At 42.8% G+C, this 23,761-nt stretch overlaps 1 protein-coding gene across 2 annotated transcripts in view; it reads right to left on the bottom strand.

Annotated features, from left to right (window-relative positions):
- Positions 1-509: 509 nt before the first annotated feature.
- The window catches only part of AOAH (acyloxyacyl hydrolase), a 182,945-nt gene continuing 159,693 nt past the window's right edge, over positions 510-23,761 (bottom strand). For both annotated transcript variants that reach the window (XM_061414123.1, XM_061414124.1), the window contains exons 19-21: positions 23,499-23,595; positions 16,638-16,714; positions 510-1,938 (exon numbers count right to left, since the gene is read on the bottom strand). In XM_061414123.1, coding sequence (XP_061270107.1) covers positions 1,810-1,938; positions 16,638-16,714; positions 23,499-23,595 — 303 coding nt within the window. In that variant the 3' untranslated portion in view covers positions 510-1,809. The remainder of the gene's footprint in view (positions 1,939-16,637; positions 16,715-23,498; positions 23,596-23,761) is intronic.

Raw genomic sequence — 23,761 nt, 5'->3', positions numbered from 1 at the left:
CAATGCTTTGTAAAATTGGCAAAAGTAAGATATTTTAAACACAATTGCTTCCTCTCTGTCACAGTTTCCCTTTTATCTGGTGGCTCTGGAAAAGCCATGGGAATTTTGGGGAAGTTGAAATGGAGATCCATTTAGGTTGCACTGTGTGTGTGGTTAGCTGTTATTTCTGTGCAGGTTACTGCCAGCCATCCTGGGGCAGGAAGGACTTCCAGGTACGCTCCTACTGTCCACCAGCATGGAGACAAAGTGCAGGGCTGGTGGTCAGATCACAGGAGAAAGCGAACTACAGCTCCTGGCACGGGAAGTATGTGGATCATGGAGGAGAAATGAGATGTGAAATGCACAAATCTGGGAGCTAGTCTGGGGTAAGGTCTTCCAGTCATGGATACGATGACTGCAAGATGTGGTTCATGCTGGCGCCTGGACAAAATAGAAGTGTCTCCCTATCAGGAATAAATAAATAAATTAAAAATAGTAAAGTAATAAAGCATACACAATTATACACATACTGTCATTATAATTTCATCTTTATTAAGACAAAAATTTGGGTGCAGGTGGTTTATTTGGGGAGTGATCCCCAAAAGTGGGAAAGGAGAAGTGAGGAGAGTGACACAAGGAAGGAAGAAGAGTCATGTAGGGCAACGGCTCCTGTGAGCAAAGGAGGCTGATTCTGTCGAGACCCTCTGAGAAGCACACAGAGTATATTCCCAAACTGAGCACTAAACGGAGAGGCTGGAGCCTTTATTCCCTGGCCCCTGAGAACCCTGGCCAGAACTGGCCCACACTCTGGGCTGTGCCAAGCAAGCTCCTGAGGGCAGAATGTAGAAGGGCAGGCCTGCTCTGAGGTGGAGTGCTGGCGGCACGCAGACTCTGAGCCCCATCTCCATTAGCGCCAGGAAGTGCCACATGGGTGAGAAGGATGTGCAATAGAATCAGAATTCTTATATGTGTGCTTATATGAACACAAAGCTTTACCAGCACTACAGATAGGGTGTGTGTCTTTAATGACTCCTCCACAAAAGAAATCTGATTGAGGTCTTCCCAGTTGGAAAACCATCCTAGAAATTTACACAGCTTTACCAGTGATGAGTTGTGTAGCTGAAAGAAACTCTTCTAAACTATCAATAATAAGAAAAAAAAATTTCTGTTCTACCTATAAACAATCATATTATAAAATCATTATTATAGGAAGAAGTAATCAGATTATGTAGCCAAAGAATGTAAGAAAATCTTTTAAAGTTGTCATTTTTTCCCTAGACTTTGTGGCGCTTATATTTGTTAACTTCTAAAAATTTGTAATTTGTTGTGATTTATTCTCTCATTTCTTCTCTCATACATTTAAGTAAGTATTTAAGTTGTACCTAATTCTGTGTTGTAGTTGCATGTTCTGGTGTGAGAGGCCTTGGCAGCCAGCCAGCGGCCTTCCTGGGAAGAGCCATCTTTAAGGAGTCAGCCACAGAAGGAGGGTCACTTCCTGACACACCAAGACCCTGGGGAAGTTGCTGAACGTCACTCAAGCAGAGTTCTTATTTATTTTTTGGAACAACTAGCCATTCAAGGGTGCAGACAGATACGCTGTGACTCAGAATGGCACCCAAAGCACTTCATTCGGGGTCACTTGAGGGTTACAGGGGCACTGATCCTGGAAGCACAGAGTCATACCATTATTTAGATGAACTCTTAAATGAGAGAAAACCAAGATGATGCTATAGAGGGTCCTGTGAGTTTGTGACAGGCAGCCCCTATAACCATTTGTTGAATGAGTTTAGCCAAGTTGCTGCCTCCCCAGAAGCACATGTCCTTGGGGCCTCAGTGCCCGCCTTGGTCTCCAAACACCTGCTCAATCTGCGGATTGAATGGATTCTCCTTTCCCAGGACGTGGGGCCACTGGTGCTGCATCTTCTTCCAGAAGTGATCTGCCAACAGCTGTAAAACCACCTGCAAGCAAGAACCCAAAGGAAAAGGAAAAGGGGGATTATACCAAAGTAAAGAACTTATCGCAAGATTTACTCTATTCTTTGGTGGACAGACCTTAGGCTGGCTCCCAAGGATTCCTACCTTTGATGTGGGTGGAACCTATCACCTGGTTCTAAGCAACAGAGCACAATAAAGGACGTCCTTTCAGTGACTGTCGTGTTATCTATGACTCTGCTTTGCTGGCAGACTTGCTCTCGAGACCCTCCTTCCTGGGATGATGAAGTTAGAAGCCATGTTGGGAAGCCACATGGCAGGTAACAGAGGGTGGCCTCTAGCTCACATCTAGTAAGAAGTTGGGCCTTCAGTCCTACAGCCACAAGGAAATAAAGTCTGCCAACAACCCAAGTGGGTATGGAATAAAATCTTCCCCAGTTGAGTCTCCAAGTGAGAACGTAGATGTTAGTCTGTGAAATCCTAAGCAAGGATCCCAGTGAAACTGTGCCAGTACTTCTGACCCACAGAAACTGAACCAAGTATGTATTGTTTTAAGCTGCTACCTTTGTGGAAATTTGTATTTGGTAATAGACAGCAAATATACTTTCTCAGAAAGCCATTTATTCACTTACCTATGGACAGCTAACACTTACTACAGGCCTGAGGCTTGGGTTTTGGAGATAAACAGGATGAATTCTTTCTTCAAGGAACTCCCAGTCTAGTGAGGGACTGAGACATGCAGAATGATGCTACCAAAGCCATAGGGAGGGCTGTGAGGGGTGCTGGCAACTCTGCTGGGTGTGAGGAAAGGATAGGTCCTCTCTGCAGAGTGTGATAGCTGAGCTGAATTTTCAAGGAGGAATTCACCAGATGGATCAAGAGGGAAGTAATATACATGATAGAGGATGCAGCACACACCAAAGCTCAGAGGTACAGAAGAGAATGGCCCATGGGTGGGGACCCAGGGATGCCTGGGACATGAGGCTGAATGGGTGCCCTGGCAGGGCTGTGGGCATGAAGAGTGTGGCTGGAGTGCCAGGGTGAGGAACGTACAGGCTTAACTCACAGGTCTGTCCCTGGCTCTCCCAGCCCAGTGCCCACTCCCTAGTTCCATTGTTGTATGTCCCTTTATTCACAATGTCACCAGGATCCATTCTTGGTGTTCAGTCCTCTGGCCTGTCATTAACATGTCTTTGATGAGGAGTCTTTCTCTGCAGATAATGCCTTCATTTAGCAAATGGGGCTTGGACAAGCCTTCAGGCCCCAGATGGCTACATTTCCCTGGGGTTGGGTGGGGGGTGGTTAAAGCTGAATGAATAGAGGAATGTGATTGCTGAAGGTTTCAGAGGGGAACATATTGTTCAGCGCGGATGCTCAGTGATGTCCCTGACTTATTCAGAAGCACATGGACATTGTCTTCAAAGGGCATATCCTGTTCATCTTGCCAATAAGCAGTGCTGCCAGCTCCCTGTGGATGTGCAAAGCCCTCTTCTACTCTCTGGGCTGAAATTCTCTTCGTTTGCAAAATGAGTGAATGATCTGATGACTTATCTGGGTCTAAATTGTGCATAAGATTTTAGCACTTAGAAAAAAACTAGAACTGGTTGAGTCGAGATATTAAACATCCTTGGTATTTTAATACATTCTGAGCCTTCTGAGGTGGATCTCAAATTCCATCCATCCACCAATGTAACCTGGATTATTTCTGTGTGGTGTCTAACACATACACACCCCAACTGCCACTATCACATACAACATGAACCACTCAGACCTAAAGAGGCTGTCAGGCCAGCAGGTTTACTGGACGATCTGATCATCTCTCACACACTAAATCAGTCAGTGTTTTTTCAAAAGAGAGGACTGGTTTCAGACTGTTTTTCCTGCCACTTCTCAACATAGTAGCCTCCTTCTAGATCTGTGGAAAATTATGAGTTCTTATTTTTTGGTTTTTGCATTTTACCTTGATGTACCTAAGCAGTCTTCCTAATAATTATGTGGTACCAAGGTATCTGTGGTCATTTATTTCCCAGTCTGAATTAATAAGGGAGGAGATGGGGATGAGGATAAGCAGAGGAAAGTTAAAAGGAAAGAACTCAGATTTGAGTATGGGTAGCTGTTTGGTTTGAAAGCAATTAGTTGGCTGTCACTCTAATGGAGATTAAAATATTCATGAGTGTGCACTGCTGATATTTTGGATCTAAAATGAGAATGGCATCATTATTACTAAACTAGAAATTTGTGATAAAATGACCCACTATACTTAATCATTGGTCTGAGAAACGTGTACTGAGCACTTACTATGAGCTTCTTAAAACCAACCTTCTCTGGTAACTCCCATGATACACTGCTCAGCACAAGGCTCAGCTATCCTTATTACCCTGGATGAGCTGGTCCTTAAGCACAAATATCTTTTGTGCTTCCCTATTCACAATTTAAAATATTAAGGCAATACCTATTCAGTTGAGAAAAAATTTAAAAGACAGTTAAACAAAAAGAAAAACAGGATACAACACGTCTTAGTTGAATAGAGTCACTGTTAGCATTGAGCCTTTCTGAGCCACACACACATACATACACTGGATCCCTCTGTAAATATTTTATAATCTGCTCTTTTTGAGGAATAATTTACACACAGTAAAATTAACTCTTTTTGGTAAACAGTTCCATGAGTATTGACAAATGCATTCAGTTGAGTAATCATCCCACCAATCTTTAATCTGCTTTTATTAATTCGTTCTATATTACAAACCTATTTCCATGTCACTGAAAATAGATCTCTATCGTTTTTATTCATGGCACTATACTCCATCAGATAAATGTAAGCTAATTTATTTCACCGATAGAGATTCTTGCCACACATTTCCCTAACATCTGTCCTCAGGACGGGTAGAGACAATTTCCTGCTGCCGGTGCGTACAACATCTGCAGCCCAGGGTGGGTTCACAGGCTGCCTCATTCACTACCCCTGCTAGACACGTGCACGGAATGAAACTGGTCCAGTGGAAAGCTAGGGGACATAGGGTCCTGGGTAAGTGGAATATTGTGGTGAACAGGGTCAGGCTCTTCCTTGTCTCTTCCTCGGCAGTGACTCAGCTGCCTGTGCTCTCGCAGGGCCCCAGCTGCAGAGTCCAGACGGTTGCCACAAGAGTGGTGCTGCTCTTGTCCAGGTGCCACTCAGTTCTAGCAGTGCAGCCCTTACTCTGGGTAAGTCCATATCAGATGGGCACTGGTGCCGGTCTGCAGGCCGCCCTGCAGCCCCAGTGCTTAGGTGGGGCACTGTCACCCACTCATCTGCCTGCTGCAGAAGCCTTCATGGTAGCAAAACCATGTGATGGCTGTTTCCTCTTTGAAAAGTTTGCAAAGTTTCCCACTGCAAAGTTTCCTCTTTGAAACTCTCACAGAAGGGGTGACCAAGCAGGGTAACTTAACCTCCCATTGTTTTATGTATTTTAGTGAGCAGCTTTTTCAGTTTTTACTTGCAGCCTTTGCTCTCTCTAGGATTTGGGCATGAGTCCATGGAGAGGGGAGTTGGAGGGTGGGGACTTGGTGCTATTTCTTGATTCAGTCCTTGATGACAGTCATCATGTGATTTTAGAATTGCTCTCCCTTCTGATGACAAGTTAAAATTGAGCCACATTTCTTTGCCTAACCATATTTGTACTTATGATGAGTTCTTCCCAGGCAGTACTGGTCCTCCAGGCAAATACACCATGCCAGATTCAGCCCACATGCTCATGATCTGCTCACATATGCAGACATGATAGAAGCCCAGCAGTGCTCATAGCTGGACATCATCTGAGATTCCTCCACACTCCCACTTCAGAAGATATTTGTATATACTTTTTTCAGTTCAGTTCAGTCACTCAGTCGTGTCCAACTCTTTGCGACCCCATGAATCGCAGCACGCCAGGCCTCCCTGTCCATCACCAACTCCCGGAGTTCACTCAGACTCACGTCCATCGAGTCAGTGATGCCATCCAGCCATCTCATCCTCTGTCGTCCCCTTCTCCTCCTGCCCCTAATCCCTCCCAGCATCAGAGTCTTTTCCAATGAGTCAACTCTTTGCATGAGGTGGCCAAAGTACTGGAGTTTCAGCTTTAGCATCATTCCTTCCAAAGAAATCCCAGGGCTGATCTCCTTCAGAATGGACTGGTTGGATCTCCTTGCAGTCCAAGGGACTCTCAAGAGTCTTCTCCAACACCACAGTTCAAAAGCATCAATTCTTCGGTGCTCAGCCTTCTTCACAGTCCAACTCTCACATCCATACATGACCACAGGAAAAACCATAGCCTTGACTAGACGGACCTTTGTTGGCAAAGTAATGTCTCTGCTTTTCAATATGCTATCTAGGTTGGTCATAACTTTCCTTCCAAGGAGTAAGCGTCTTTTAATTTCATGGCTGCAGTCAGCATCTGCAGCAATTTTGGAGCCCAGAAAAATAAAGTCTGACACTGTTTCCACTGTTTCCCCATCTATTTGCCATAAAGTGATGGGACCGGATGCCATGATCTTCGTTTTCTGAATGTTGAGCTTTAAGCCAACTTTTTCACTCTCCTCTATCACTTTCATCAAGAGGCTTTTGAGTTCCTCTTCACTTTCTGCCATAAGGGTGGTGTCATCTGCATATCTGAGGTTATTGATATTTCTCCTGGCAATCTTGATTCCAGCTTGTGTTTCTTCCAGTCCAGCATTTCTCATGATGTACTTTGCATATAAGTTAAATAAGCAGGGTGACAATACACAGCCTTGACATGCTCCTTTTCCTGTTTGGAACCAGTCTGTTGTTCCATGTCCAGTTCTAACTGTTGCTTCCTGATCTGCATACAGATTTCTCAAGAGGCAGGTCAGGTGGTCTGGTATTCCCATCTCTTTCAGAATTTTCCACAGTTTATTGTGATCCACACAGTCAAAGGCTTTGGCATAGTCAATAAAGCAGAAATAGATGTTTTCCTGGAACTCTCTTGCTTTTTCCATGACATCACCAGATGGTCAACACCAAAATCAGATTGATTATATTCTTTGCAGCCAAAGATGGAGAAGCTCTATACAGTCAACAAAAACAATACCAGGAGCTGACTGTGGCTCAGATCATGAACTCCTTATTACCAAATTCAGACTTAAATTGAAGAAAGTAGGGAAAACCACTAGACCATTCAGGTATGACCTAAATCAAATCACTTATGATTATACACTGGAAGTGAGAAATAGATTTAAGGGCCTAGATCTGATAGATAGAGTGCCTGATGAACTATGGAATGAGGTTCGTGACATTGTACAGGAGACAGGCATCAAAACCATCTCCATGGAAAAGAAATGCAAAAAAGCAAAATGGCTGTCTGGGGAGGCCTTACAAATAGCTGTGAAAAGAAGAGAAGTGAAAAGCAAAGGAGAAAAGGAAAGATACAAGCATCTGAATGCAGAGTTCCAAAGAATAGCAAGAAGATATAAGAAAGCCTTCCTCAGAGATCAATGCAAAGAAATATAGGAAAACAACAGAATGGGAAAGACTAGAGATCTCTTCAAGAAAATTAGAGATACCAAGGGAACATTTCATGCAAAGATTGGCTCGATAAAGGACAGAAATGGTATGGATCTAACAGAGCAGAAGATATTAAGAAGAGGTGGCAAGAATATACAGAACTGTACAAAAAGATCTTCACGACCCAGATAATCACGATGGTGTGATCACTGACCTAGAGCCAGACATCCTGGAATGTGAAGTCAAGTGGGCCTTATAAAGCATCACGACGAACAAAGCTAGTGGAGGTGATGGAATTCCAGTTGAGCTATTTCAAATCCTGAAAGAGGACACTGTGAAAGTGCTGCACTCAATATGCCAGCAAATTTGGAAAACTCAGCAGTGGCCACAGGACTGGAAAAGGTCAGTTTTCATTCCAATCCCAAAGAAAGACAATATACTTTGTTACAAAAATGGAACTCTTTAGTAAGACAACCATAAAAACAAACCCTAAACAGTAACTACCTTTTTGTTATATATATGTATATATATATTTAATTAACTTATTTTTTAATTGAAAGATAATTGCTTTACAGAATTTTGTTGTTTCCTTTTTGTAATATTTTTAAAGAATAAATTCTTGCAATTCAGAGAAAGATTATATAGACTTCACCAACAATTTATGACCAACCTTTTAAATTGCTAAATTTAACACTGGGGTTCTACCAGACCAAAGTGAAAAATCTCTGAATTTATTTTTTCTGCAGGAAGAACACATCCAGTCTATCTTGGTAAGATTGATTTTAAACGCCTGCAGGGAAGCCCTCACCACAGGGAAGGCATGTTTTTATTTCTCTGGCCTCTTAATCTGCTCAGAAACACAATCTATTGGACCTGGTTGCTTTTGTTCCCAATTAATTTTAAATTTGTAAGCTTACAATGTGATAGTGGTATAAGATGTGTTTTAAAACATTTAAGGAAAAATGTAAGTTTCCAGCTCCAGCCCGTCTGTGCTGATTCAGTGTGCCACCACTCAAACCACTGCTGCCAGTTGGTGTATAAAGCAAACTGAACAAACACGGTCCTTCATACCTGGGTGACCAGCCTAAATGACCACTATTTGAGGGTTTCCTGGCCTAGAAGGCTCTTTCTCTTCTCTTTCCCCACTGCCAGCAGAGATGCCTTCTTTGAGGGACTCCACAAGTCTGCCATGGACCTGAGGTCCCAGGGACTTACGTGTTGAGACAAATAAAGATCTAGAGGCTATTAAACTTATTTAAAGCCACCCTACTGATTATATATATAGATGTTTGCTTCCAGCAGTGTAAACGAGTCAGGGCTCAAGAAAGAAGAGGGAGTTGATATCATGGAAGATTCACTGCCTGCAGGGAGAGTTTGAAAAGGTTGGTTTGAGTTGCTCCTTGCATGATAAGAGATGAGGCTGTTTTGCAGAGACTTTGTTGGATGGAGTTTCTAAAGGCAGAAGGTGTCAGGAATGTTTAACTAGAGAGTCTCAGCATAGCCAAGAAAACTGGACTTAATATGTTTGTGATTCTTTCAACATTTCCTGTTTACTATTGTCTGATTTTAGACTCAGAGATGTTTTGAGTGCCTTTTCAGATATTTAACTTTGCGAAGATTTTAAAAGGCAGACGTTGAACTATAGAATTGCTGCACCTTCCACAGGTCACCAATCTGGGTCTTGGGTCTTTACCATGATGTTTCTTTTCTAGGACAAACTTTCTTTGCATTTTGTCAGTAGTTTGACAGCTATTCCCAACTCTCTGCTACATCAGCTGTCTCCGGAGGCATCTAGTGATCTCCCAGATCTTCTTTCCAGTGGGTCCTGCTGGGAGGGCCAATAGTTCCGGATTCATGACAGTCACACCTGTGTAATCCCTCTCCTTTGAGTGTGGTGGAACTTGACATTTGCTTTTAACTTCCGGGATATGGCAAAGGTGATGGAACGTTACTCTGAGATTAGGTTGTGTACCATTGTGACTTCTGTTTTGCTGGCAGATACTCTCTGTTGCCGTTTTGTCCTCACTGATGAAACAGGTCACTCAGGTGGCCTCTGAGCAACAGCCAGCTAGGAACTGTTGCTAGCAACATTTTAGTTCCACAAGCCTCAAGGAACTAAATTCTGCATGTGAACTTGGAGGCAGATCCAAGTTAAGCTTTCAAATGATACCCAGCCCTGGAAGACACCTTGATGGCAACCTGGGAGAGACAGTGGAGCAGGATACCCAGTTAACCCATGTTGCTGGCCACAGAAACTGTCAGATAAGTAATGTGCATGGTTTTAAAATCATTTGGTATGCAACAGTAGACAACTAAAATACCTTCTCAATCTTAATCCTGTTTGATGTTTATTTCTCTTCATAATTTGATCCCTTGGGCCAACCTCATCCCTGCCAGTGTCTCTAACTCTCACCTAGAAGCAGGTGATTCCCAAATCTGTGTCTCCAGGCCAGACCCCTCTCCTGAGATCAGAACTCATAAACTTGATCTAGTGACTGGATATAGTGCAGGTACCCCAAATTTAGAATGTTCCAATCTTCTCCTGACAAAATGTGGTCCACTGGAGAAGGGAATGGCAAACTACTTCAGTATTCTTCCATTGAGAACCCCATGAACAGTATGAAAAGGCAAAAAAATAGTACACTGAAAGATGAACTCACCAGGTGGGAAGGTGCCTAATATGCTACTGGAGATCAGTGGAGATATAACTTTAGAAAGAATGAAGGGATGGAGCCAAAGCAAAAACAACACCCAGTTGTGGATATGACTGGTGATAGAAGCAAGGTCCAATGCTGTAAAAAAGCAATATTGCATAGGAACCTGGAATGTCAGGTCCATGAATCAAGGCAAATTGGAAGTGGTCAAATAGGAGATTGCAAGAGTGAACATCAACATTCTAGGAATCAGCAAACTAAAATGGACTGGAATGGGTGAATTTAACTCAGGTGACCATTATATCTACTATTGTGGGCAGGAATCCCTTAGAAGAAATGCAGTAGCCACCATAGTCAACAAAAGAGTCCGAAATGCAGTACTTGGATGCAATCTCAAAAACGACAGAATGGTCTCTGTTCATTTCCAAGGCAAACCATTCAATATCATGGTAATCCAACTCTATGCCGTGACCAGTAATGCTGAAGAGCCTGAAGTTGAACGATTCTATGAAGATCTACATGACCTTTAGAACTAATACCCAAAAAAGATGTCCTTTTCATTATAGGGGATTGGTATGCAAAAGTAGGAAGTCAAGAAACATCTGAAGTAACAGGTGAATTTGGCCTTGGAGTACAGAAAGAAGCAGGGCAAAGACTAATAGAGTTTTGCCAAGAGAATGCACTGGTCATAGCAAACACCCTCTTTCAACAACACAAGAGAAGACTCTACTCATGGACATCACCAGATGGCCAACACTGAAATCAGATTAATTATATTCTTTGCAGCCAAAGATGGAAAAGCTCTATACAGTCAGCAAAGACAAGACTGGGAGCTGACTGTGGCTCAGATCATGAACTCCTTATTGCCAATTTCAGATTTAAATTGGAGAAAATGGGGAAAACCACTAGACCATTCAGGTATGACTTAAATCAAATTCCTTATGATTATACAGTGGAAGTGAGAAATAGATTTAAGGGACTAGATCTGATAGACAGAGTGCCTGATGAACTATGGACGGAGGTTCATGACATTGTACAGGAGACAGGGATCAAGACCATCCCCAAGAAAAACAAATGCAAAAAAGCAAAATAGCTGTCTGAGGAGGCCTTACAAATAGCTGTGAAAAGAAGAGAAGTGAAAAGCAAAGGAGAGAAGGAAAGGTATAAGCATCTGAATGCAGAGTTCCAAAGAATAGCAAAGAAAGATAAAAAAGCCTTTCTCCGTGATCAGTGCAAAGAAATAGAGGAAAACAATAGAATGGGAAAGACTAGAGATCTCTTCAAGAAAATTAGAGATACCAAGGGAACATTTCATGCAAAGATGTGCTCAATAAAGTAAAGAAATGGTATGGACCTAACAGAAGCAGAAGATATTAAGAAGAGGTGGCAAGAATACACAGAAGAACTGTACAAAAAAGATCTTCATGACTAGATAATCATGATGGTTGATCACTCACACTCACCTAGAGCCAGACATCCTGGAATGTGAAGTCAAATGGGCCTTAGAAAGCATCACTATGAACAAAGCTAGTGGAGGTGATGGAATTCCGGTTGAGCTATTTCAAATCCTGGAAGAGGATGCTGTGAAAGTGCTGCACTCAATATGCCAGGAAATTTGGAAAACTCAGCAGTGGCCACAGAACTGGAAAAGGTCAGTTTTCATTCCAATCCCAAAGAAAGGCAATGCCAAAGAATGCTCAAACTACCGCACAATTGCTCTCATCTCACATGCTAGTAAAGTAATGCTCAAAATTCTCCAAGCCAGGCTTCAGCAATATGTGAACTGTGAACTTCCAGATGTTCAAGCTGGCTTTAGAAAAGGCAGATGAACCAGAGATCAAATTGCCAACATCCGCTGGGTCATTGAAAAAGCAAGAGAGTTCCAGAAAAACATCTATTTCTGCTTTATTGACTATGCCAAAGCCTTTGACTGTGTGGATCACAATAAACTGTGGAAAATTCTGAAAGAGATGGGAATACCAGAACATCTGACCTGCCTCTTGAGAAACCTGTATGCAGGTCAGGAAGCAACAGTTAGAACTGGACATGGAACAACAGACTGGTTCCAAATCAGGAAAGGAGTATGTCAAGGCTGTATATTGTCACCCTGTTTATTTAACTTATATGCAGAGTACATCATGAGAAACACTGGGCTGGAGGAAGCACAAGCTGGAATCAAGATTGCCAGGAGAAATATCAATAACCTCAGATATGTAGATGACACCACTCTCATGGCAGAAAGTGAAGAGGAGCTAAAGAGCCTCTTGATGAAAGTGAAAGAGGAGAGTGAAAAAGTTGGCTTAAAGCTCAACATTCAGAAAACTAAGATCATGGCATCTGGTCCCATCACTTCATGGCAAATAGATGGGGAAACAGTGGAAACAGTGGATGACTTTATTTTGGGGGCTCCAAAATCACTGCAGATGGTGACTGAAGCCATGAAATTAAAAGATACATACTCCTTGGAAGGAAAGTTATGACCAAACTAGATAGCATATTAAAAAGCAGAGACATTACTTTTCCAACAAAGGTCCATCTAGTCAAGGCTATGGTTTTTCCAGTAGTCATGTATGGATGTGAGAGTTGGATTATAAAGAAAGCTGACCACCGAAGAATTGATGCTTTTGAACTGTGGTGCTGGAGAAGACTCTTGAGAGTCCTTGGACTGCGAAGAGATCCAACCAGTCCATCCTAGAGGAGATCAGTCCTGGGTGTTCATTGGAAGGACTGATGTTGAAGCTGAAACTTCAGTACTTTGGCCACCTGATGAGAAGAGCTGACTCATTTGAAGAGACCCTGATGCTAGAAAAGATTGAGGGCAGGAGGAGAAGGGGACAACAGAGGATGAGATGGTTGGATGGCATCACTGACTCGATTGACATGAGTTTGGGTGGACTCTAGGAGTTGGTGATGGACAGGGAGGCCTGGCTGCTGTGGTCCATGTGATCACAAAGAGTTGGACATGACAAGCGACTGAAGTGAACTGAACTGAATCTTTTCCTTTTTCTGAGTTCTTTGACTTGGTATTTTCACCTCTCTTCATCCAGGTGTCTAATTTTGTGAGTCATCTCCTTCTCTACTCATGAAATCCATTCAATCAGCAGGTCTGGCATTATACTCTTCTAGTCCCATTACCCCCTTAAAATGAAGACGGTATTTCTTAAAATTTTGTTCTACGTTTTGGGAATGAGATAAAAAATAAAGTGATTGTTAGTATATCAGGATTTTTCTATATGTGCTTACTTTCACTTAGATGGTGAATACAATCTGGCTCAAAAATTAATATCTATCATAAATTGGAACTTTTAAACAAAAATCCATGTTTATGTTTAATTACACTTGTCTCTCTGAGAATACTGGAACAGTTGAATCAATAGTGATTATACACTGTCCCCCTCTGCTTCTCCACCATGGTTTTAGAAAGAAATAGGCCAATAACATAAAGCCTGCTCCACTCTTGGTGGTGAGGGGCCAGTAGCAACTGTCTTGCTCAGAGGTACAGGAAATGGCGAGGGGGACTGGACAAAGGTTCGCGTCTACTCTTTTGGTTGTCATTATGTCTGTGCCATCAACATGAGGTCATGTGACTCAGCCTTGACCAACTAGCTCTTTCAAGATGGAAAAGGGGTGGACTCCTCTAGCTTCCCCATGGTGTAGAAGAATCCATTCACACGCCTTCTGCTATAGGGCACGCCATTGGGAGGAGAGTATATAGGGACATTCGGAGGCTGCCTTGAAGGCTTCAAGTCACAACCCTGTCCTGATGCTGCTCACATCTGTATCTACAGCTCGGATCCCTTCCTGAGCTTGTTGCAGAGACATCCTGTAGGATCTTTAAATGCAACTTTTACTAACACCTCCTCAAACCACCCTATCCCCCTAAAGCTGTTCTTGATCTCAGCAGGCAATGTCCTGCTGCTCATCTATCCAATTTCCCAACTCACAAAAGAAGCGTCATGCTTAGCATCTCTTTCTCTTTCACCTTCACATCCAATAAACAACCATGTTTTGTTGATTTAACGGTCTGAATCACTCCAATAGAGGCTTTCTCTTTCCCACTCTCACTACCTCTGTTCAGGCTACCACACTCTCCCACACAAAAGTGTCCTCCAAACAGGTCTCCCTCCCTCTGGACCAAACCATTCTCCACGCCACCACCTCAGGTATCTTTTTAGAGCACAAAGTGAAAGAAGTGAAAGTGTTAGTCGCTTAGTCATGTCTGATTCTTTGCGTGACCCCATGGACTGTAGCCTGCCAGGCTCTGCTGTCCATGGGATTCTCCAGGCAAGAATACTGGAGCGGACTGTCATGCCCTTCTCCAGGGGATCTTCCCGACCCAGGGACTGAACCCAGGTCTTCCACATTGCAGGCAGATTCTTTACTGTTTGAGCCGCGAGGGAAGCCCTAAGTCTGGGTATTTTTCCTTCTTGCTGAAAAAACCTTCAATGTCTCCACTTCCATAGCTGAAATGTCAAATCCCATACAGACCCTATGTGATCTGTCCCTAAATCTCTCTCTTCATCCTTCTCTCTCCGCTCCACTCTCGTGTTCTGTGTCTCAGCCACACTGAAGCACTTTTACTTCCTCCAATGTGCTGTGCTTTCTTTTGTATTCAGGTCCTTGCCTTTGCACTTTCTTTGGCTCAAAACACTTTCTGCAGCCCCTTCCCTCTTCCTGTCACTTGACAAGTCCATAGTCTTAATTCTGAGTTCCCTCATCCAAAAGTTTTTCTCATACCCCTTTGCTCCATCCCATCTCCCATAATGCTCCCTTAGCATCTGTGCTTGTAAATTAGAGGCATTGACTACTTTACATTTAATTATCTGTTTACTTCTCATTCTCCCACTCTATCCTATAATCTCCTTAACCGGCAGGGGTAGTTTTTTGTTCATCCTTGACTTCTCACTGTATTTGATACCGGATAGGCACTCAGTACACATTCTTGGGTGGCAATTCGCCATCTAGACTATTCAGCTCAACATACAGGCTAAGTAGGCAGGCTTTAGGCATATCTCTCCATTGTCATCCACTTTAGTCATAGCTCCGCCCACTGTGGCCCACTCTATCACCCACTCCCAGCATGTGAACGAATTTCTCAGGAACGACTGAAGATTATAGCACACACTGATTTTCAGCTTTTGACTCTGTTCACAACAATCAGTTATTGGTGAAACCGTCTGAGTGCAAGAAAGAGCCCCAATCTGACAGAACTTGAACCCTAATGCTATTTTAAGAGGCAGGGACACAATACTCTTTTGATAGATCAGACAGATATGTCCCAAGGGATACAACAAAGCTGTCTTTGACCCTCTTCTTTTTAGTTTGTTCCTCATTACTCCCCATCCGACCATCTCCTCTCGTCCCTGTTCTCGGTAGAGTCAGAGGGTAAAATTCTGTGATGTACAAAGAACGATAAGAACTACTACCTCATTACTGCCAGAAAGCAGGTCTCCACGTGAACTATTCTAAAATCAGACATCATTGAGGGGAGGGGGCAAACTCTAATATTTAAGCAGCTTCTAGTCAATAATTCTCTGGATCAACATATCCAAGCGATACACAGGAAACTTAGATATTCTGAAGTGCATTACTTAGATTTTTTGGGTTGTTGCTATTTAACACATGGGCGTTTAATATTCACTTTAAAATTTACCCAGCATCTATGGGACTCCACTGTCCATCATCTGATGGTAGAAAAGCGGTCTTCCTTTTCTTTTGAGATAACTCTTAACCCTGCCCATGGGTACTCATGGGACCTAGAACTCGAGGGAAGGAGAACGTGGTTCTCTTCAAGCTTCTGCAGGGATGATCAGGCCTCCCTGTGGCCTGACTGACCAAAATGTAACAAGTGGCCGAGATAGCCCCGCCCCCGGTTCTTTTCCTATTTTCTATATAAAGAGATATTATAAGGAAGTCCAGTATATAGAACAGATAAAAGAGGAACTTCCCTGGCTACAGCCAGGATAATGGACAGAATGAAGACAGGAGGGGACAGCATCCAACCTTCCAGCTCCCTTGCTCTGTGAAGAGACCAGAGCAGAACTACTTTCCAGAATTGTCCCTTGGAATCCTAGATGGGAAACAGCTTTTACAGCAGGATATTGCCAAGGACATTGTTCTCCTCTCATACAATTCTCATTTTCTAGAATGATCTGTAGAAGAAATTTCTCACAGAAATTTCTCTAATTTCCAGGAATCCTTCTGATTTTTTTTTCTGAGTACTTAATTTATTTTTTTTTTTATCTTTTGAAGGCCATGGTTTATGCCTCTCTTTGCATCAGCCTCTTGGAAAGCCTGGAGTTGATTCTGTGGGTCCTTGCAGGGAGTACCTTAGGAATTTCTGGGACAAATCATGAATTGTAAACATTAAGTCAGGAATCCAGGTATCATTTCTATCTCATTTTCCTTTTACTCTGATTTTTACTTTATTCTTTAAAATGAATATTAAATTAATTTATGTTTATCTTCTATCTTACACATATATGTATATCACTTCAAACTCTTTCTGGAATAAAACAGGATAAAAATGAACATATGGATGCATATAATGAAAAAATAACAACTTTTAGCAACCATCATGTGACTGCTCTTACCTCATTAGGGTGAAATCCATCCACAGGTTCGATGAGCTGCCAGGGCTGCCCACCTCTCCTTTGCCACTCCTCCGTGACTGCAAGGCAGACACACACAGAATTAGAGACATGCTTTTCTGAGCAGTGGTCAACACCCAGAATAAGGGCTGTGAAGGATGCTCCTCCTGGGCTGATGTTTACCCAGCCACATCTGCCTCTGAGTCATTGTTTCAGGATGGGGGTTTTCTAAACAGAAGTGATATTTCCATTGTATCAGTTTCCCCCTTTAACTCAAGAAGAAAAACATGTGATAGTGTTGGATGAATGTGGTTTGTAGAGTAAGGGGGGTGGGAGGGAAGGGTGAGCTGTAAAATATTCAACATTGATTTAAGTCCATCTCGTTTCTCAGTGACCAGAACAGAATTTCAGAAACAAGAGAAAACTATTAAACTAACCTTTCCTTTCATGGGTTGCCATTTCCAGACACTGCCTGCATATATCAAGCCATCATCATTAAAACTCACATAGTTCTCAGAAATATAATTACATAAAATGATCTCAACATCACATGTAGAGCATAGCTACAGAGAAAACACTATGAGCCTTAAAATGATGAGCAGCAATAAAACTGTTCTTCAACAGGGGTGAAACCCAGGAATGTCAGTTGCCCCAAGGCAATAGCACAATGAACTCTACATTGTAATATCATATTGTCAATAAGGATTTCTCAAGGAAATTTCAAATCCCCAGAAAACCTCCAGAGAGAAAATTGTGAGACCTACCGTTACTAGAGTAGCCCACCATGTCCTCACTTCCCTGGTGTCCTGAGAAGGGAGTGGGCACAGCTGTGATTCCCCCGGTTCCTCCCTCCTCGTGCGTATGTGTTCAATCACTGGTTGTGTCTGGCTCTTTGCAACCCTGTGGACTGTAGCCCATCAGGCTCCTCTGTCCATGGGGATTGTCCAGGCAAGAATACTGGAGTGGGTTGCCATTTCCTACTCCATCTTCCCTCCTCACTCCGCAAAAACTCAAGGGCAGGGATCTGTGCCCTCTTGCCCCACCCCCCACTTTTTATCTCCCTTTGCCCCAAGGGAAGAATGAAAATTCTATTAGGGGCTCTGACTGGACAAAAGAAGCTGGACTTCCCTGGAGCTGAATCAATACTATGCTGCTTTTGTAATTAGTTCTAATATCACGCCAGGCCATTTATACTTGCAGTCCAATCCCTGTCCCCAGATCAGATCAGATCAGATCAGTCGCTCAGTCGTGTCCGACTCTTTGCGACCCCATGAATCGCAGCACGCCAGGCCTCCCTGTCCATCACCAACTCCTGGAGTTCACTCAGACTCCCGTCCATCGAGTCAGTGATGCCATCCAGCCATCTCATCCCCAGAGGGGCTGCAAATACTGCTGCCCTTCTCACAGCACAGGAGACAATCCCTGCTGGTGGTTTGAAGTCTTACGCTGGATTACCAGTTCCTGTTGGCTTTTTCCCTGCCTGAATGGCCACTACTGAGCCACTCTCTTATACTTTGTGTTTTACTGGGTTTTATTGGAGGGTTCTAGAAGAAACAGCTATTGGAAAATGGCCTTTGCATTTGTTGTGACACTCAAATCAATGACATTGTCCACTGTGTTCTCCACATGTGGTCCTGAGGGAGACTGCTTCATGCTGGTAAATGATGTATCTCTCTGAAGGAGTAGCATATATCTGATCTTCTGATAGGAAGCTCAGAGTTGCAATGATGCTGAAACCACACTAACCCTTATGAAGACTTATTCTGCTGAACCAGCTTGCAGACCTCAACAGTTTCTTGCAGTTGGCCACAGGGACCCTGTGAAAGACAGAGCCTTGGGCAAGCTTGCCTGGCTCCAGCTTCAGTCTGCCTGGCTGTTCTGTTTTTCAGGCATGACCTTGGAATCAGATTTTCTGTTTCATGTTGAACTCCGGCTGCTGCACCTTAACCTCTGGCCCTGAAGCTGAAGCACCTGTGGGCTGTGCTGGCCTCCTGGGTGCATAGTGCTGCTCCCGCCCAGCTCTGCTCATCTGTCTTACCTGCTGTGAGCTCCCAGTGTTTGGCTCAGGCTGTTCCTTCTCCCCTTTGATTGACCAGGAGATGATGGGCCACTTTCCTACTCACTTTTTTGGGGGGTCCTGTTTTTCTACTTTAGAATTTTACACTGATTCTCTGAGTCACTGTCAATCTGACTATCCAACTAATTACCCTTAATGGAGCACCAGGCATTTGGAAAGGTTTCTTCAAAGTCAGTGTCACCCATTACTGAGCCCACTCCATACTTTTTGCTCTTCTGTATGATCAGCCTTATCCCTGTCTTGCAGTCCCAAGAGTTTCTAAAACAAAAATCAATAATGATGCAGAAAGGTCCAGCCCAGGTTAAGACATCAGCCTCCCAGATTATCTATCCCAGGAGAGGTGACCTCGCTTCTATGCTACTTGTGCTCTCTCACCTCACCCAAGTTCTCAATGAGCTTTTCCACCCTTTCTCTTGCTTCTCCCTTTATTTTCAGTTTGGTTTCCCTTATGCTGAACAAGTGTGAAAAAGAAAAGAAAGAGAGAAAGAATCTCTATCCAGTGTTAAGTAATTCCCAGTCCATGTTAGACAATGGAAAGCAAGCCCAATGAAGACCTCAGAAAGCCTGATGAGAAGCTATAGAGTTGGATGAATAAGACATGAGGATTGTATTAATAAGATGGACAGCAAGGCATGGGTCTGACCTGGACCACCCACACATCCTCTGATCCAGCAGGGGCATGAAGTTCCTTACAGTATTTTCTGGCTCTCCTTGTTTGCAGAGAAGGTTCATCAACAAATTCAATCTAAACTTGTGCCTTTACTGGCTAAGAGAACATTCGGAAAGGAATTACAGTAATCTAGAAAGCTGGAAAATCCACAGTGGAAAGCAAATTTGAGCCCATAAGTGAAACAAATTTGAGCCTATAAGTTTAAGCCAAGATGGTGTTCCTGGAGAGAAATGTTTACTGAGAGCCCCATATTATAAATACCAGACTTCTTATAACTATGTTTCTCTAGTGTGATTAAATGCTAGCCTTAACCAAGCTTAAAGTTAGTCTAGACTGTTTCCATTTTGATTTGAATTTTATGTGCATTACTAACTACTAAATGAAAAACTATTTCCCTTAGAGGAAGGGAGAGGTGGTGATGGATATTATACTTCATGGAACAAATTCAGTCATCAGAATTAATGACTGTTTTTTAAATGAAAAGGAATGGTCATTCCTTCTACTCCCTTGGAGGCTTGATCTCATAATGTAGGATCATTTTCTCACATGATGATTCTATCTTTGAGGGTTACCAGTCACTAAATATCTGTAGACATCAGAATTACAACACTTACAGGAAGAGTCAGTAACTCACAGGCAAGAGTTTAAGGTTTCACCTGTGTTATGACCAGATAGAGTTAGATAGAATAATCCTTTTTAGTTTGTTTATCTCAGGGTGAAATTTTGCTCTTTAGAATAAATACAATTGTAGACAGTAGTCTCTATTTCTTCCTGACTGATTTTGGCGTGGGATGTCCAAGCAGGGTATCATGGTAAATTGGTCAGTTTCCTTCCTACCTGGGACCATAATTAAAAATAGGTATACGAATTCCAATTTTTTCTTTGGAACAGCTGATTTAAAGCTCTTGAATCAGCATGAACGATCTCTTGGGATATGGTACCTACTGTATTTTCTTTATTGGTAAAGTCAAAACTTTGCTAATAACCAGTTTTTCAGAGATGCAATAGAAATCACAGGAGAAGACTCATAGAACATTTGCTAGCTCCTTGATGAACAGCAATATTAGCAGATACTTAAAGAAAAATCTGAGTTCTGGTCAGATTTCATGGCTATTGGTCATTTTACAAACACACGTGGGGGAACCAGGTTTATTCTAATTGAGTTGTCTTAGAAGCTGAGGGAAGCTGGTGGAATATTTAAAGTGTCAGTGAAAAAATGGCCTTGTCAGTCAAGTGGCATTTTCCTTCCCCCATTTGGGAGGTGTGGTAGAGATGAAGAAAAAGGACATCACCTGCTCAGGCTGGCATTTCCTGAAGGGAAAAAAAAATTACTGCCTCTGTTTAGCTCATAACCAGTTGGAGGATGAGTCAGCGAGAGACAGAAAAAGTCTTTAAGGTGAGCAATCATCTTTTGGAGCTGGACTGAGGCTGTCAGAGTGGAGAACAGACAGGTCTCATGTCTACCCTTGAGGGACAGGGACCCTCAACAGTCATTTGCTCTGCCTCAGGGTGTAAAATTGTGAATTACATATGAAAGTAATATTTGTGATGCTCAAATGCAGTATAGAAATGAGAGCAGAGATTTTCACGTGACTACTGAGACTGCAGATTTAGTAAATGACTCCATAGAGTTTCCCAGGAGGTGCAGTGGTAAAGAAACTACCTGCCAAGGCAGGAGACACAAGAGATGTGAGTTTGATCCCTAGATTGGGAAGATTCCCCTGGAGGAGGGCATGGAAACCTATTCCAGTATTCTTGCCTGGAAAACTCCATGGACAGAGGAGCCTGGTGGGCTACAGTCCACGGGGTCACAAAGAGTTGGACACGACTAAGTGTGTGTGTTGGAGGCTATGCATGGAGATGGATCTGGGAGTGGATGCGCCTTCTGCCTGCCCTGTAAAAATGCTAGTCTCAAGGTAGGCATTCTTTTTGGAGTAGTCTAACACTGGGCATTGGTGAAGACGTCACCACAGACGTCCTGAAAAGTAGATAGAGATTCCAGCTCTTTCAGAAGTGCACATAGCTATTAAATGTGGGATGCTGAATCAGATGTTTTCAGAGGCAGATCCCAGGGTACCATTTCCTCTGTCTCCCCTCTCCCTCCCACTGCGTCTTCTCTAGTGGAGACTAACCTCATATGGAGAAGGCAAAGAAATCCCTGTACCAAAACTGGCCCTTCAATATCAGGAAATTCAAAAATTTCAGGAAATTCCTTGAACTACTGATGAGAACTGACAAACAAGGAGAGATACCTAGGAGGTTTCTCAGTAAGATGGTCAATCACCATGTTGATGTGGCATGTTCAGTTTAACTGAAACTTTTAAATTGCATTTATTGCTGCTCTGAGGATAAGAATGTGCTAAGGAACCTCTGCTTCCAAGCATGTGGAATGCTGGTAAGGATGGGGTCTGGAAGGAAGCTCTTTTCTCTATCTTTCATGAAGAGAAGGACTGTTCTGTTTTGTTAACTATATTCCCAGCACCTGTACAGCACATAGGAGGGCTTAGTAAAAATATGATGATTAAGTGACTAAGTTCTTAATCTTGGAGCATTATCGGATCCCCACTGATTAAGTTTTAATGTGTGTACGGAACATCTGTGGATTATGTCCAGATGCAGACAGACTCTGATTAGGCAGGTCCTAATTAGGAGTGGGGCCTCGGGCTCTGCATTTGCTGTATGGATCCTGTTCATTCTGAACTGTGTATTAAGTGGCCAGGGTATGAGAGAATGGTGCTCTTTCCTAGGTGCTGGTTATGTTCCAGGCATGGCATTTAGGAGGATTATACATTATTTCACGCAATCATCACAAAGACTTGTTATGTAGATACAGTGTCTCTGTTTCCAGGTCTGGAAAGGAGAGTTTGAAAATGTTCAGGGAATTTCCAACAGTCCCAAAGATAACAAATGACAGAGCTAGAGATTACTGTGGAAATGAGAAAGTCTCTAGTGAAAGCTAGGCATTATTATATTTTTAAAAACTTTATCTACATTCAGGGTTGGTGATGATCAAAGATTACTTAGTGGTACATTTGTTTTCACCAGGAATTCATTAATGAGGCTTTAACTCTGCATTTTAATGAGAGGTTATTTATCAAAATGTCTCTCCCCATGAGGGAAATATGTATCACCTAGGCAGGAAATCTAGTTAAGAGAGATCAGTCTTGTTGAAAAGATGTTCAGAATTGAAGTACTAGAGTCTACAATGCAAAACGTGTCAGCTAATGCAACATTTGATAATTCATGATGGCCATCTGCTTCATCCCAGATGCTTGGGCTGGGGGAGCTGGGGGTGGGGAGATAGAGATGATAAACTCCTTATGAGAAATCGTCCATCCTTTGCACATACTGCAAGCTTTTCGTTAGCATCATCTCAGCTGGCAGTCAAACAACAGAGGCTTTTGTCTTGTATAACAATTACTTAGAAATGAAAATGGGACTGGAAGGATTAAAGTCAATAGATAATAATTTTTCAGAGTCAAGATGTAAAGGATAAATCCAGTAATCATGCTTGCTTTCTTGTGACCGCTTATCAGTGACCCCAGTGTTTGGAGAGAGTGCTAGAAAAGCAGCAGCAATGTTTTTTCCCGAAAGCTGGCATATGGTTTGTCCATTTTACCATAGGCATCTGAAGTCCCTCCCTTGGAGACTCTGATTTGTTTCATCATGTGAGGGGGCTGGGAATCTGCCTTGCTTTGAGTCCTTAGGGAATCCAGTGCCCATGAGAAGAGACATGGGCTTATCCCTCAGGCCTGTCACATCCTTAGCCCATTCATAAGCAGGGCATTACTAAACTGTCAAGAATAAGTAAGATGATTTCACTGACCTGTTGGCTCCCAGCCCAGAGCCGTTTCCGACTGGTCACTGGCTCTATTGCTGCAGGGATTCTAAAATAATGGTGAAATAAGGAAGCGATGCTAAGCTTCCACCTTTCCAGAAAGAGTATCATACTTTATTTCTTCCAATACTCAGAGCTGTTAATGTGTCAGGATGGGCAACAGTGACCGTGTCCCTGCTACTGCCTGTTTGCTTGTAAACAAACACCTTGCCCAGGCAGGCTCTAAATGGTGGCTGCTGCTTTTGTCTTGTGTCAATACCTAAACCAAGCAAAACTTACTTTCTTGGAAGTCGAAATCTAAGTAGAAAAGGTCGAAGTTCGTAAATTTCTGGCTGGTTGCAATTTTTTTCAGCGTTTTGGAGAGTTGTTCTGCTCTCTGAATACAAAGGAAACAGGGAGAATTTCATGAAACCTAGACTTGGGCTTTAGGGAGATAATTCAGGCAGAATAAAGAAATCAATAGTTCCCACTCCCACCCCGACTGCAAGTCATCAGCAGAGAGCAGCTCTGCATATTAAATTCTGTTCATGCACAAATGGCCA

This window comes from Bos javanicus, chromosome 4, assembly GCF_032452875.1.
Source record: "Bos javanicus breed banteng chromosome 4, ARS-OSU_banteng_1.0, whole genome shotgun sequence".
Lineage (NCBI taxonomy): Eukaryota > Metazoa > Chordata > Mammalia > Artiodactyla > Bovidae > Bos > Bos javanicus.
This window is presented reverse-complemented; position numbering and strand designations above follow the sequence as displayed.